The sequence below is a fragment of the Chionomys nivalis genome, chromosome 25 (genome assembly GCF_950005125.1).
Source record: "Chionomys nivalis chromosome 25, mChiNiv1.1, whole genome shotgun sequence".
Lineage (NCBI taxonomy): Eukaryota > Metazoa > Chordata > Mammalia > Rodentia > Cricetidae > Chionomys > Chionomys nivalis.
The window spans coordinates 893,470-909,029 of record NC_080110.1 but is presented as its reverse complement, the minus strand read 5'-3'; the positions used below and the strand labels follow the sequence as shown (position 1 = coordinate 909,029).

General features: G+C 47.9%; 1 protein-coding gene across 2 annotated transcripts in view; it reads right to left on the bottom strand.

Moving 5' to 3' along the window:
* Syn3 (synapsin III) overlaps positions 1 to 15,560 on the bottom strand; it is a 376,504-nt gene that overhangs the window by 16,025 nt on the left and 344,919 nt on the right. For both annotated transcript variants that reach the window (XM_057757481.1, XM_057757482.1), the window contains exons 8-10: positions 12,930 to 13,072; positions 6,365 to 6,439; positions 1,649 to 1,751 (exon numbers count right to left, since the gene is read on the bottom strand). In XM_057757481.1, the coding sequence (XP_057613464.1) occupies positions 1,649 to 1,751; positions 6,365 to 6,439; positions 12,930 to 13,072 (321 nt within the window). The remainder of the gene's footprint in view (positions 1 to 1,648; positions 1,752 to 6,364; positions 6,440 to 12,929; positions 13,073 to 15,560) is intronic.

The window sequence follows — 15,560 nt, the reverse complement described above, 5'->3', positions numbered from 1 at the left end:
GAACTGAGAGAGGAGGGAAACAGTTTATATTTTTCTTCTCAATTTTTAAAGATTTATTTTGTTTGTATGAGTGTTTTGCTTGCATGTATGTATGTACATATGTATTCCAGATGGCTGTGAGCCACCATGTGGATGCTGAGAACCAAACCTAGGTTCCTCTGCAAGAGCAATGGGAGATCTTGGCTACAAGTCATCTCTTCTGTCCCTTGGTCCTCATTCCTAATGGGATAGCAGCCCTTTCCTATTCCCCTGCCCCATCTGAGCCCTGTTCATTCTGCTTCAAGCCCGGTGCCCAGAGTGAAGAAATGAGTGTGCGTGAGCCCGAACCAGAGTCATGTCTAGGGTCCTAGGGAGGAAAGGTGATGCTGGGTGGTTTGCCAGGAGTTGCTAATGTCCCAGGTGAAGAGGACCTCCACTCACTTTTGTTCTGGGAATAGTCAGGGGAAGAGTATTCCCTGACTTGAGGCAAGGATGGGATCCTACATATAGATGCCACTTACTGGTGGTAGCATCCAGCCTTTCTGGTGAGCCAACTAGTGAGACTGTCTCTGGCCCTGGGCTCTCGGCTCCCTCAACCCCCACTGCCAAGGCAGCTCTTCCCTGACCTGCTGGTATGCTTTTTGAAGGTGCCATACTCCTACTCATCCAGTTACCCGATGCTCTTTGCCTGTTGGTCCTTGGGCAGTGGGGCAGACATAAGGGACTGGAGGACTGACTGGCTACTGTGGTCATCCCAGCCATGTGGCTCTCAGAGCAGCCCACACAGCTGCAGGGGAAGGGTGGCCATGGGGCTCCCCTCACGTCTCTTGGCCTATTGTCAGCCCATTCCTCCCTTGCCTCAGGGGTTGAGAAGTGAGCCTCATGGAAGGAGTGGGCAGAAAGGACCGCATGTGACTGTCGAGCTGGTAGCTGAGATTGGAGGGGAGCCTTGAGGCCACCAGGGTGTTTCAGGTTAAAGCTGCAGAAGTGCTGGAGGCTGGGAGCCAGAAGAGAGAGGAGAAGGAGCCCTTGAGGAGAGTAGGAAGGGGTTGTAGAGGGAAGAGGCTACTGTGGGATGTATGGGTTGCCGAAGGGTCCTTAGAGTGGTTCTGGATCCCAGTGCCCACCTTTGAATCTCTTACAATTCTATTTCTGGCAGTTGCATCTGTCCCTACAGCTACACTCTGTACAATGGGTGACCTTTTGCTTAACAATGCTTTGCCATTTTTTTTAATGTTATCTTCTCTTGCAGCTTGCTAATTTTGCTGTGCTCAAGACTGTGTCTTGGAATTACCCAGTACCTGGCCTAAAGAATCCTCTGGAGCCCACGTTTGTTGAAGGAACTTAAGGATAGAACCCTGCATGGTGGTAAGGGAATTGCATTCATATCATGTCCTTGAACACTAAGGACACTGGACATGGGCACAGAATTGTGTAGAGTCTTAGCCTGATAAGCTGGGGAAAACTGCCCCAAGTTCTGGACTCTGAGGTCAGAGTGCTGAGCAGGAAGGCTCTCAATGTTGCTGAAGCTGAGGTAGGTGCATGAAGCACTCTGGGTGACTCCCTATGCTCTGAGCTATGTGTGGCAGGCCAGAGCTGGAGGTTGGTCAGCTAGGAACTGTTTCCTTCTAGGATGGTCCAGGCTGGACCCTCCCGCTCCATTCCTCACCTCGATGATATAATCTCTCCCATCCTTGCTGTGGACAGCCTTGACAGCACATATGTCTAGGCCACCGAACATTTCTGAGCAGCTGTCCACCCATAGCCTGTACCTGCAAAGACAGACAGACTGACAGTGAGCATGGGGTAAGAAGCAAGGCAAGAGGTCAGAGGGAGACAGAGAAGGAAGACCAAGGAGTGGGGGCACTCAAGAAGCAGGGACAGAGGATGAAGGAGAGAAGGAATAAGAACCAGGAGGTCTCGGAGACCCATGGACACCCTTTTGCTGTTGTTCCTGGACCTCGACTCTGCAGCAGCAGGAAGCTTGCCTTGCCCCCACCCACGGCCATCCCGACACCCAGCCACTACTGCAGTCCTTTTCCCTTGGGAAAGCGGCTTGAAGGACTCTAAAAATCCCTCCAGGCTACCCTCCCTGCTCAGAGCCCCAGCCAGACAAGAGCCTGTGGGGGACAAAGGAACTCATTCTCCTGGAGTTGGGGTGGGAGGGATGTGGGGGCAGGGGAGCTCCTTCAGACAGCTCCTGACTTTCCTGGGGGCCTGGCCTTCTGGACCAATTGCTTTTGTTCCTATTCCCGTGACTGATGGCTGCAGGGCCAGTTTGCTTTGCTGGGGACAGATCTGGGCTGTGAACTTTGACCCTGCGACAAGGGGTTGGTTGTATCTGGGGAGATCTTCTGGGCATGCACTTGGCTTTCCTTGTGGACTAGATTTGGTGGCCACAGGGGACTTTGTGTTAATGTCCCTGCTTCTCTCCCCACTCTCTGAGGTCACGCAGGACACTTGGCTCTCAGATCTATTTGTGCGTTTGAGCCACGTGACCTGGAATGAGGAGGGAGCATGGCTGACAATTTCTAAGAACCCACTCTTTGATCGTATCCACCATGGCCCACTGAGGCCTAGAGAGAAGGTCTCTTTCTGAGGTTATGCAGCAGGGCAGTAACATGGTCATGGTCACCTAGATCTCCAACTGGAACCCAACCCTAGTTTGAGAGATCCAACTGCAGCCAGGGGCGAACTGGGAGTAAAAGGCAGGATAAAGACCACTTACTGTGCCTGGTAGGCTAACTCCTCATTCTTTCTAATTCTAGCTCAAACTGATCAAGAAGGGAGGGTTGAACTCATTGCTTTCAGGTGAAGATGCTGAGGCTGAGAGAGTAATAACTAACAGTGTAGCTTCCAGTCCCAGATCATGTCTGTGTCCAGGTAGTAAGCAAACCTCCTTCCCTTCATTTGGAGCCTGCCACAGTGTATCTGTTTTTACTTCAGAGAGAGAGAGGGAGACACACAGAGAGAGGGAGACAGAGAGAGAGACACACACAGAGAGAGGGAGACAGAGAGAGAGGAAGACATAGAGAGAGGGAGACAGAGAGAGAGGGAGACATAGAGAGAGACACACAGAGAGAGACACAGAGAGAAAGGGAGACATAGAGAGAGGGAGACAGAGAGAGAGAGAGGCAAAGAGAGACAGAGAGAAAAGGGAGAGGCAGAGAGAGAGAGACAGAGAGAGAGAAAAAAGAGAGAGAGACAGAGAAGAGAGACAGACAGAGAGAGGGAGACATAGAGAGAGAGACACAGGGAGAGAGGGTGGCACACAGAGAGAGACACAGAGAGTGAGGGAGACAGAGAGAGAGGGAGACAGAGAGAAACAGAGAGAGACAGAGAGCAGAGAGAGAGAGACAGAGAGGAGAGAGACAGGTAGAGAGAGAGACAGGTAGAGAGAGAGACAGGTAGAGAGAGAGACAGGCAGAGAGAGAGAGAGAACACATATTGGGTAGGAGCACATGTATGCACAAATTGCACATATGAGTGGCAGGGCCCAAAGTGAATCTTGGGTGTTGTTCCTCAGGAGCCCCCCACCTTGATTTTTGAGACAAGGTCTCCCACTCCATGTGGAGCTCGCTGAACAGTGTAGCTGGCTGGCCAGTGAGCCCCAGGATCCTCTTGTTTCTCTCTCTCCCCCAGTGCTGAGATCACAGCTGCATTCTTCCATACCCGCCTGCCTTTTTAAATGTGCGATCTGGGGATGGAACCCATGCCCTCATTCTTGGGTGGTAAGTGCTTTCTGGACTGACCTGTCTCCCTGGCCTGTGTTCTGAATGTTTTTTATTCGTTTCTCGGTGATTTTGGACGAGCCTTTCCTTCCTGGTGCCTCCGCTTCCTTTATTTGATGCTTCTTGTGTTTGGGGCTCCAAAGATAATGCAGCCCCTGTACAGATAAACGGGCAGCTTCTGGATTCTACCCTGCGTTATTGGGTGGTCTCCACCTGTTCTCAAAGCTGTGTACAATGCTCTGACTGATGCACAGCCACATTTGGCAACAACATTGATCCCTGGGGCTTTGAGAGGCTTCTGGAGCCAGGTGTTAGAGTTCCTGTATTTGGTGCTGATTCATGGGACACAACGTGCTCCTGAGACACACTTATGAGTAATGGTCTTCCCAAGAGAGATACAAGTCTAGACTTAGGACTGGAGGCAACTGGTTTCCAAAGGTTTTTTTCAAACAGTGGACATCTAAGTTATGTCTATGCATCACCCCAGGACCAGAAACCCCAGGTGCCAGGAAATATGGGAAAGGTCCTCCCTTCAACCAGGTAGACTAGCATTAATCAACCGGAATGAATTGTTCAGGAACCACGGAGTGCCTGGGCCTGCTTAAGGGGCTCCAGAGACTTTGGAAGTGTAGGAATGGGACCCGGGAGTTCTGTTCAGGCCATGGGCACAACTCACGACTGTCTGAGGGACAGTGCATGTTAGCCTGAGCAGACCCTGTCCTGTCTTCCGGGTTCCTGTTTGAGTCATCCTTGTGGCTCAAGACAGAGCAGATCCATGGGATGGTGATGTGCTGGAGGTCCCCACCATAAACTTCTGAGGCCAGGGAGAGGGTAAGACTTACTGACTGTGAGAGTCATGAAGAAGAGGGCACTGGCTGTTCATGAATGTCCCCGCCTGGGGGAGGGGTTTGCCAGGTACTTGGCACAACCTCACAAGATTAGTTGAGCACAAGGGAGTTCCCAGATGGAAGCTAGCATCTCCTAACCGGGCCTGCTGAGAAAGGCGGGTATCCACCCTGGCAGGGTCCTCTGCTGTGGTTAGACTTTCTAACAGCATGCAGATTTGCCTTCATTTTTCAGAACAAGTTCAGAACTGTCTGTTTGCTTATCTAGAAAGGGCACGGGGTACCCACCTTGGTTCATCTGGCTTCCTGAGCTTATAGACCCTGAACTGGAGGTTCCACAGGGGCGGGTCTAATGTCTCTCTTCCCCACCACCTTCTCCAAGGCCAAGCTCTAAAACTAGTGCACAGTGACTGCTTGTGACATTGTTGTTGAGACGAAACAAAAGCTAGCTCCTTCAGGGGCCCACTTCTTCATGCTGGTACCAAGTCCTTCAGGAACTATGCTCTGGTCTCTCCTTCCCTAAATTTCACTGCGTGCCCCTTCTCCTTCTTTCTTCTACAAGTGTTTAAGGCTCATGCTGCCCTAACATTATTGTGTTCATCTACAATTGTGTCATCCCTTAGACAAGTGGGGAAAGGTGGCTGTCTTTAACATAGGTGGGGCAATTACTTTCCCTCCTACTAAAGACTTCTCAGTGTGTGGCATTACATCCTTCCTGGGACTCAGTCACTGTTGCTACAGATGCAGGCTCCACTCCAGCCTCTAGAGTCGTAACTTGCCATAGGTTTACTCAGACACAATCCCACAGCCTTCTCAGCCTTAGGGATGATCCTTCCAAGCCTGGCTAAGCAGTCAATAAGGTTACATTTCAGGCTTTGGATGAAATGGCGGGGAAAGATGGTTTCTTTCTGTCGGACTTGACCCTGAGACTTTAAGCCTGGTGATTCTGTGAACCATGGTTGGAGAAGTTTGATCTGACACAGCTGTGAAAGAAATGATGTCAATGGAGATGGGGGTCTCAGGTCTCTCCTGAAAGCATGCCTCTTGAGTTATCATCAACAAAAGCTACATCCCCAAAGCTCAAACTAATGAGCTATGTTCTGATGCTTACAGATGACCCATGGTTCTCAGAGGAGAGAATCAGCGCCCTTTGCCGTGGCTGCTTTTCTGCTCAGCACACTGGTATGCAATAGGCTCTCAGTGTTTTCTGACCCTAGAGCACATGCTCTGGCCACTACTGCTGCATGCTCTCAGGCAGTGTTCAGTGATCTCCTAGGGAAGGAGTGTGACTGGTTCAGAGAGCAGATGCCCAGACCTCCCTCAACTGAGAAGGCCACACAGCAGTGCCTGACGGGGCGAAGACCTGTAGGTCCCTCAGCTACAGTGCACCCCAGAGTACACACAATTTAGGGGGAACTGGCTTTTCCTTCTTCAGTTGGTCTGAGGAAGGCCCATATCCATTTTTTTTGACATTTTAATACAAATTTTTTCTCCCAGTTATTTGCAGGCAATGGGGGACTGATGAAGGCTTCAGTCTCTTACCGAGGTAGCAGGGCAGGACCCAGAAGATCTCTGGACTTAAAGCCAGGATCTCCGTGTTCCTCTCTTACCTCTGGGACACAGGACAAACCACTTCCCTTCTCTGAAATCTTATCATCTGTAAGTGTTATTTTGGCAGGTGCCCTGTTGTTGCTGCTGACCATAAGGGACAGCGAACTGGCGAAATTGCTCTATGGGACACTGGTCAGAGGTTGGAGTGCCATTCTCATGGATGCTGGTGCCTCTCTCCACAGAACCTTTGTCTCTTACCTTTCTGTCATGGCCACCTGCTCCAGCATGGCAGAACCTGTGTTGGCCTTCCAGTTTCCAGAGATGGAGGTTCTCCTGGGTTAGAACAGATCACAATGAAGATATTAGGGATCTCTGTCACTAATCTGCTTTCCTTCTTCCCTTTGGTGGTTAGGAGATGTTGTTTCAAACCTCTGGCTCATAATATACACAGCATGGACTTTTGGATCTGTAGCCTGTCCTCAACTTGATTTTTCTTTCTGTAATTTCCATTAATGCCGACTAATTTATTTATTCCTGGATATTGTGTATTGTTTGCCAAATGTTTTTGAAATTTAAAGATTAAATTGTGTTTACTTATATTTTTGTTTATTTATTTTATGTTTTTGTGTGTGTTTTGTTTGCGTGCTGCTGTGCTCCATGTGTGTGTAATGCCCACAGAGCTTAGAAGAGAGATTCAGACCCACAGAAATTGGAGTTACAGAAGTCTGTTATCTGCCACGTGGGTGCTGGGAAGCAAATCCTGGCTCTCTGTAAGAGTAATAAAATGTGTTTAACCGCTGAGCCATTTTTCCAGCCCCCGGATTAAAATTGAAAATTTTAAAAGGCTGCTCAGATAAAATGGCACAAACTTTGGTGCCTCAGTGTCCCCACTCCAGATCCCACATGCTAAGGCTTGATTTTTAGCATCTTGTGGTGCTATTGGGAGGTGTGGGAACCTTCAGCAAGTGATGCCTGGGAAAAGGATGTTAGGTCTTGGGGGTCATGCCCGTGGAGGGACCTAAATCCTTCTTGCTTCTTTCTTGGCTTCCTGGACACCATAATGTGAGCAGTCTCCATGACTGTGTTACCACAGGCTCAAAACAATAGGGACAAGTAACCATGAGCTAAACCCCCTGAAACTGTGAGTCCGAAGAAACCTTTCTTCCTTTTAAGTTGGTCGTCTCAAATATTTTGTTACAGTAATTGAAAAATGAGTAAGAGGCATGACCTCTTGCTTTTGAGGAGAACTAGGGCAGTGTACCACCTAGCGATTCTGGGATTTCTTTTTATAGGTTTTTAAATGTAGGGAAAAAGATGATCTTAGGGAGGAAGTTATTACTTTCCCATGCTGAAGAGTTGGGAAGCCTTTGTGACCTCTGCCTGCCATGCTGCTCTCCCCAACTTCTTGTTTGGACTTTGTTCTACTTCAGCCATAACTGTCTTCCTTCTTAGTGCTTGCCCATGTATGGCTTCTGGCCTACACACTCACTCTCCCCTTTGCCCCTGGTGGCCTTTGTTACCACCTTTCCTTCCTAAGTCCTTGCTTATCTTTCAGGCTTCATTTGAATATGACTCCCTTGCAGCACACCTTCTTATCCAGTCCTTATATGGCTGTCCATGCCCTGCCCTGCTTCCCTCTCCTCTTCTCTCCCTGGCACTGTGCTCAGGAATACTCATCTAACTGTCTTAGGGGAGAAGCTCTAAAAACAGAACATGCTTTGCTCCGTCCTCTGGGCACAGAGTTCCAATGTAGTAGGTGCTCCGTAGATACTGACTGGGAGAGGGATGATATATGTTGGGGAGAACCTCAGACACATATGGATCCCTGTAAGCAGGTCCCCAATTAAATATTCTGTTTTATAGGTATCTTCATGATGTCTCTCCACAGCAATAGAACAGTAACAAAGACAGCCCATCTCTGAGGGAAGTCCAGGCAGGAGCTCAAGCAGGAAGCTATGAAGAGGAACTGATGCAGAGATCACTGGGGATGTTGCTTACTGGTGTGCTCTTTCAGTTCAGTTGCCTTTCTCATATAGCCCTGGCCCATCCGCCCAGAGATGGTCCCACCTACAGTAGGTAGGGTCCTCCTCCGTCAATTAGTAATCAAAAAACAACAACAACAGCAACAACAACAACAACAAAAAACACCACACATACACACTAACATGGCCAATCTGATGGAGGCCATTTCTCAACAGAGTCCTTCTTCTTAGGCATGCCTAGGTTTGTGTCAAGCTGACAAAAATTATGACAACAATGCTCACAGGCTCTGGCTATGGCTCAGTTGAAGAGTGTAAAACTGCACCCTGCTTAGGCTATTCACTTCCTGCCTTTACTGGGTTTGAGCCAGAGGACTGCCATGGTGAATTAGCAATGGATATGGCCTCCAGGGATGCAAAAGAAACCCCAGAGTCACCGGATGAAGCCCCTGAACCTATCCATTGAGATCACTGGATGAGGCCCCAGAACCTACCTACCCATTGAGATCACCGGATGAGGCCCCAGAACCTGCCCATTGAGCTATGCCTTGGCAGGTGAACAGCATTTGGCATAGTGAGTTGATGGTGGAAGAGGGTAAGAACTGAAGAACATTGCAGTGTTAGCATTTTCTAGTAATATGCCACAGGCAGCATCTCCGTCTTTTAACTTCTTCCTTGGTAAAATGGGAATAACTGTAGACCTGAGTGGGGCCCTACGTGAATGAGAGGAAACATTCCCGTCAACCTCTCAGCACAAATGGCTGTGCTGTTATTTTTAGTAAGAAAAGATAAAGAAGAAGGCATTCCAAGGGCTGAAGCAGCAGGAACTCAAGCCAGATTGCTCTCGTTCCAAGAGGGAGATAACTGGGAGAGCTGATACCCAAGGACAGCTTTGAACATCCGAGCTGTGTATCCAAGGGCTTTATAAGTATCAGCTTGTATCAGCCCCACTGAAGGGAATGGCACCAGAGTTATCCTTCTCTCTTAATGGCAGATGCCCCCAAACTGCACTCCATAAACCCTTGACTCCATACATAGCTCATGGAGTCCATCACACAGGTATGGAAGGGTCCTTGTCCTTGACTTGAATGAGATGCAGCCAGTGGGTTGTGGGATGGAATGGAGATTGTTGTCAAAGCATCCACCTGGGCTATAATCACCTTTATTTATTTGGGCTGATGTAAGGGAGGACCATTAGCTGTGTGATTTATAGACAATGACTCATTTCTTGTAGTCTGCAGGCATGGAAGTCCAAGTTCAAATTGCCTAAAGGTTCATGTTTGATGATGACCCATTTTTTAGTCTGTGCCTTCTTACCATGTCTTCATGTAGCAGATGAAGCAAGGGGCCCTTCTGAGTTATTTTTTTTCTAAGAATACTGCCTTAATTGTTAACTTGATACAGCCTAGAATCACCTGAGAAAAGGTATCTCAGTTGAGAAACTGACCAGATCGGACCGGCCTGTGAGCATGTAGTGGGGGTTGCCTTATTGTTAATTAATATAGGAGGGCCCAGCCCACTGTGGGCGACACTATTCCCTAGAGAGGTGGTCCTTGGCTGTATAAGAAAGCTAACCAAGCATGGGTCTATAAGTCAGCCAGCAAATAGCATTCTTCCACGGTCTCTGCTTCAAGTTTCTACTTGAGTTCCTGCCCTGACTTCCTCAGTGATGGAAGGGAAGTTGAAATAAAATTTTTTACCCCTAAAGCTGCTTTTGTTCAGAGTGCTTTAACACAGTAGTGAAATGGAACTAGAACAAGCACTGATTGCTTTCTGGAAGGTTCTACCCTGTTAGTATGATTCCCTTTCTGACCCATCTTCCTAAGATAATAGAGAAGGGGTAGATTTTCAATATGAATTTGGGAGGGGGTATTTAAGATCAAACATACAACCTTGGAGGTGGAGGAGAAGCTTCTAGCTGAGCAACGTTGGACAAGAGTGAAGACTGAATGTCATGATACTTTTCTACAAGCCTGTGCTGGGGTTGGTAGAGTTGTTTCCCACTGTTCTAGGCACAGGCTGAAACTGTTCACATGGATGGGGGTCAAGTGAGTGATGGATGGGGGAAGTCAGCTTTTTCTTAACTGGCATAGGAAGAATAGACAGCAATCAGGAAGGCACAATTGAGCCACATGGTACCGGATGAAAGTCCAGACAGCAGTGTGACTTCATTAGAGTGTTTACATGCAGATGGATATATAGAGAAATAATCAAGGATGCTTGTATCCGAGCGGGCAAATATGCACATGTATGCCCCGGCTGTGCATTAGGAGAATATGCAAGCAGTGACACCTCTGTGTTAGCAAGCAGAAAGGCCTAAGTGCAGAGCAGGATGTGGGCCAGAGGAGGGCGAACGGTTATGGGCAGGGAGGACATTCAATGCTCAAGAGTAGTATGAGCCCCATCCCTTGGCTGTGGACCAACCCAGGGTCCAAGAATCTCTGAAACCAATGACAAATTGGAGCTGTCAGGCCAGAAGGGTTCAAAGAATGCAGCAGTGAGGTAATCCTCGGAAAAGAAACTGGGGCAAGGTGACATCAATGACAAATGCAAATTCTAACAATGAAGGGAGGAAGGAAATGACACCGCGGTGCCTCAAGAATGCACCTGATTCGGGGTGGCATGTGTGTCCGTGCGCGCACGCGCGCGCGTGTGTGTGTGTGTGTGTGTGTGTGTGTGTATGTGTATGGGAGATCTAATCCCCTGAGACACTCTGAGAGAACATGTGAAAGCAGTAACAGCTCTGGCCTGCCCTGGGGGAAAGAACTGGGTGGTTGACTGATAGGATGGAAGAGAACGATCCCTTGGAAACTGGCTTTATCTCTTTTAGGGGACTGTGTCCTTATTGGTCAATAGCATGTATCTTTTCCAGTGTCTCAGGAAATGGTACAGTTGCAACCAGTGCCTGGGTCTCAAAGCCTAAAATCTCCCCTATCCATACTCTCTCTCTCTCTCTCTCTATATATATATATATATATATAGAGAGAGAGAGTATATATATATGTACTTATTGAGGCTGGGGGAACCCTGGGTGTCATCCTCAGAAAGAAATCTATCTCCTTTGCAACAAGGTCTTTAATTGGCCTGGAGATCACCAATTAGAATAGACTGGCTGGTCAGGGAACCCCAGAGTGTTTGGATTACAAGAGCTTATGACCATACCTATTACTTTTGTGTTTTGAGAAGGAGGCCTCACTATGCAACTTTGGTATCCTGGAACTTACTATGTAGACCAGGCTGGCCTCCAACTCACAGAGATCCACTTGCCTCCCAAATACTGAAATTGAAGGTGTTCACTACCACACCCAGTCTCATACCTCATACTTTTATGTGGGATCTGGAGATTGAACTCAGATTTTTGTGCTTGCAAACAAAATGCTTTACTCATTGAACCTCCCCCTCCCCCAGACCTATTTAAAATCACACACACACACACACACGTATGTGAGTGAGCATGGAAACCAGATGTCAATCTTGGGTGTTGTTCATCAGGAACCATTGACCTTGGTTTTTGAGACAGAGTCACTGTGACCTGGGGCTTGCTAACTATGTTAGACTGTCTGGGTAGTGAGTCCCAGGGATCCTCCCCAAGGCTGGGATTATAATCATGCACCATCACATCTTTTTAGATGGATGCTGGGAATCGTACTCAGGTCTTTATGACCTATCTCCCTGGTCTCTACCTGGCCCTTTACACAAAGATATGTTTTTCCAATGGCCTAGGCAATCCAGGTAGCAAAAGGTCATGGCAGGCAATGCATTCATGAATAGGCACAGCTTTGATTGACTTGACATCTTAACAGAAGCAGATGACAGCTTGGCTTGCCCACAGGATTCTCAGGCAAAAGCTATGCTGCACAGATAGACAGCACACAGATAGACAGACTGTCCAAATGTCCATGGCTAGTCACTGCAATTTCCTGATATGGAGCTGTGCTCACAGTCAGTGCTACATAAAGCTGACTGTTGGGTATCCCCATTAGAAGTGGAACCAGGAACAACATTCCAAAGTGAGGGGCACAGAGACCCAGAAACAGGTAAGACCTCTTCAAGACACAGCCTTTCCTCCTGCTCTAGAGTCCCACTGAAACGGATGACTTCAGTCCCAGGTTAGCTCACCATTTGCTGACTCACCTTGAAGCAGATGCAGGGGGCTGCCTTTGTCACCTGGCATTCATAGCTCTTCCTTTAGAGGCAGCACCTCCACTTCTGCCCAGCCCTGATCTTGCTCAACTTGCCTGCCTTCCTGCTTGAATTTGCAATAGTGGTTTTCTGCCTCCAACCCAAATGCAAGTGACAGATCACACTCTGAGATGAGTGCTTCAAAAAGACTCCAGTGGATTCTTCACCCATTGGCACCGTGAGCATCAACCATGTACACTGCTATGTACACGGGGCTGCCCTAAATCCCAGTGCTTCCAAAATCAGAAATTTAGCAGGATTTTGGTTTGTTTTTTAAACTTTCCAATTACCCATGATTTTCTAGTGAATTTCCTTAAAAACAAAACATGTAGTATTCAGAAGCAGTTTTTGTTGCTTGCAACTAGAGAATTTGGTGTGACTCTCTAATGAGTTTTGTTGGTTCCAGAAAATAACAGATTGCTTTTCCACACACACCAGGCCATGCAGCTTCATACCGAAGAGAATTCCAACCCTTCAGCAATGACTCCTTGATTTGCACAAATCTACACACACACACACACACACACACACACACACACACACACCTTTATGGAGAGGTCTATTGGGCTAAGTTGCAACATAAGCAAAGGACAAACAAACACAGCATCATGGTAGAAGCAGGCCACTACCACCTTCCTGCCAGTCCCTGCCCACTGACTCACATGTATGCCTTGTAATTGGATCCAATCTTCTGTATGCGGATGTCATACTTGGAGTCGATAAAGGCTTCAGTGGTGGCGTAGGTTTTGGCCATCGCCACCACACTAGTGATGTCCTGGTAGTCATGCTGGTTTTCTACTTTGATCTGTGGGGCAAGGAGGACATGTGAGTGTGGCTGCCCAGACCAGGACAAGGTGCTCCATCAAAGACAATGTCACCTGACTTGTAGGGACATAGACGCAGGAGGTGAACAATCCCACTACCTGATTTCCCAAGGAACAGTTCCAGCTGGGAAGGCAGGGGCTCTTGAGAGAACAGGTGAGCTCTGAAGGGGTTCAGAATGATTAATACTTTTATTTTGTTTGGACAAAGGGTCTCTCTATTGTAGTCCTAATGTTCCCTAGATTGATTAGATTGACCTCAAATTTGTGGAGATCCTCCTGTCTCTGCCTCCTGAGTGCTGTGCTGGATTAAAGGCATACACTACCATGAATATACATTCCAAATGTGTGGCTGGCTGGCGATGTGGGAGGTGGGGTCACAGGGAACATTAGGGCCTCTCGGGAAGAATAGCTGATCACCTGGTTGCTGGGGGTAGGAAAGTGGGCACAATGGCTGGGTGGCATCCTAGGGAACAGGTTCTGCTAGCTTTGATCAGATGCGCAGGTTTCAGGCAGAAGGTCCGGATGTCACAGAAAGAGATTGGTATTTAAAGGAGCAAGTGCCTTAATTTTTGTTTTCAGAACAATCACTCAGTTGTGTAAGGGGTTGAATGGGAGAGTGTGGTAGGCAACAGAGAAGCCAGTTAGAAAAATGTGGTGTGGGTGTGTGCCTGTGTGCATGCATGTGCTGTGTTTGCATGTATTTAGTGGATGCTACATGTATGGTATGTTTTTGTACACTCATTGGTACTTGCTGTGTTTATACCTGGCATGTATACAGTAGTGTGCACGAGTGTGTGTTTGGATATGTGCATGCAGTGGACAGGTTGGCTTTGCAGTTCAGAAGCTTGTGGGAGACACTTTCCCTGTTTACTGGGTTGAGGCCAGGAGCACAGGGTGGTGTCTTGCTTTGATTTCTGTTAAAGAAGCTGTCATTTAGTTTTAATCTCATGTTTGGTACATTTATCACGATGGGACAAATCCAAGAAGGATCTGCCATCTGCTACTTGGCACTTTGGGTTCTCGCCACTCTCTACCGGACGACTCTGGGTCTTTGTGGTCTTCTCTCAAGCCACTGTCCTCAGGTCTAATTCTCTTCCATCACACCAAAGTTGATTCGGCCTCTGTATTAGTTACTTGGAGCACTGCTATGTAAAAAACCTACAGAAGCAACCTGAAGAAGGAAGGGTAGGCTTATTTTGGCTCATAGTTTGAGGGAAGAGTCTGTAGTGGCCAAGAAGTCATTGTGGAAGAAGCATGAGGCGGCCAAATCACATTCCCTCTACAGCCAGGAAGCAGAGTTCTGAATGCCATTATTCACCTTGTTTTCTCCTTTTTATCCAGCCTGGCAGTTAGGATAAATGGATGGATAAATTGAACCTCAATGAACCTCATCAGATAATCCCTCATAGTCACACCCTGAGGTTTATCTCCAAGGTGATTCTAGATCCCGCCAAGCTGATAAGCAACATAAACCACCCCACCTGCCTCGCTGGAGATCCGTAGAGTTCTTTGAGTTGCATCCTGCTCTGGGTAGCATGAACTAGGAAAAGCTTTTGAAGTTTGCTTTACACACTACTGTTCTTTCCTTTCTGGTGCCTCCCTTACAGTCGACAGCGCCTTGTCTCCCTCCAGTGCCCTTCAGATGGAACTAGGGCTTCATCCTTAGTCAACGCATGAGTTCAGGGGCAAGGATTCAAAGTTATCAGAATGAAAGATCCCAGGAGAGAGCTTACAGGGAAGACCTGCATAGCATAGCCATGTTTCCATCACCAGTGGCTTTGGAAAGACAAGAGCTTCTGTTCTGTGGCTTCCCAGACCACACAGGAGGCATGCATCGTAGGCTGCCTTGGAGAGGTCTGTTGTCCACAGCACCCTTTCTCTTCTGACCTGAGGACACGTGGCCACCGGAATAAATACCACACTTGCCCTTTCCCCAGCACCTTAGTGTGTCCATGTGACAACATCTTGGTGCCTTTTGTGTGATCAAAGAAGGGGTGTGAACTGTAGGCCAGGGCTGGCTTTCCCCTCGCTCTTGTCCTTTTCCTGTTGGCTGGGAAGTGGCCCACCATTGGCTTCATGGATAACAAGTGGATGATTCACATGGTGGAAGGAAACCGGCCCCTCGAAACCAGGGAGGCTCCATACCAGCCCTGGGTTTCTTTTTACCCAATTCCATTAGGGGAAACTGAAACTTTTAGTTTGTTTTGACAATTAGACTTTATCTCAATCACAATCTAAACCTTAAAGTGCACCTGGGATTTTGTTCATAGTGGGGACAAAAGAGAACCAAAAGAGAAAGTATCGATAATTATAGCTTAATCAGTGAGCCACTGTGTCAGCCCACCTTCTTGTCTGAATAGTTGGGGAGGGGGGAGTGTCACTCATTCTGCCCCCTCTAGAGCTGGCATAACTCTTTCTGGGTTCTTTCAAAAGAGTCAAATGTCCCTAGCAATAGGCTGATCTTTCTTT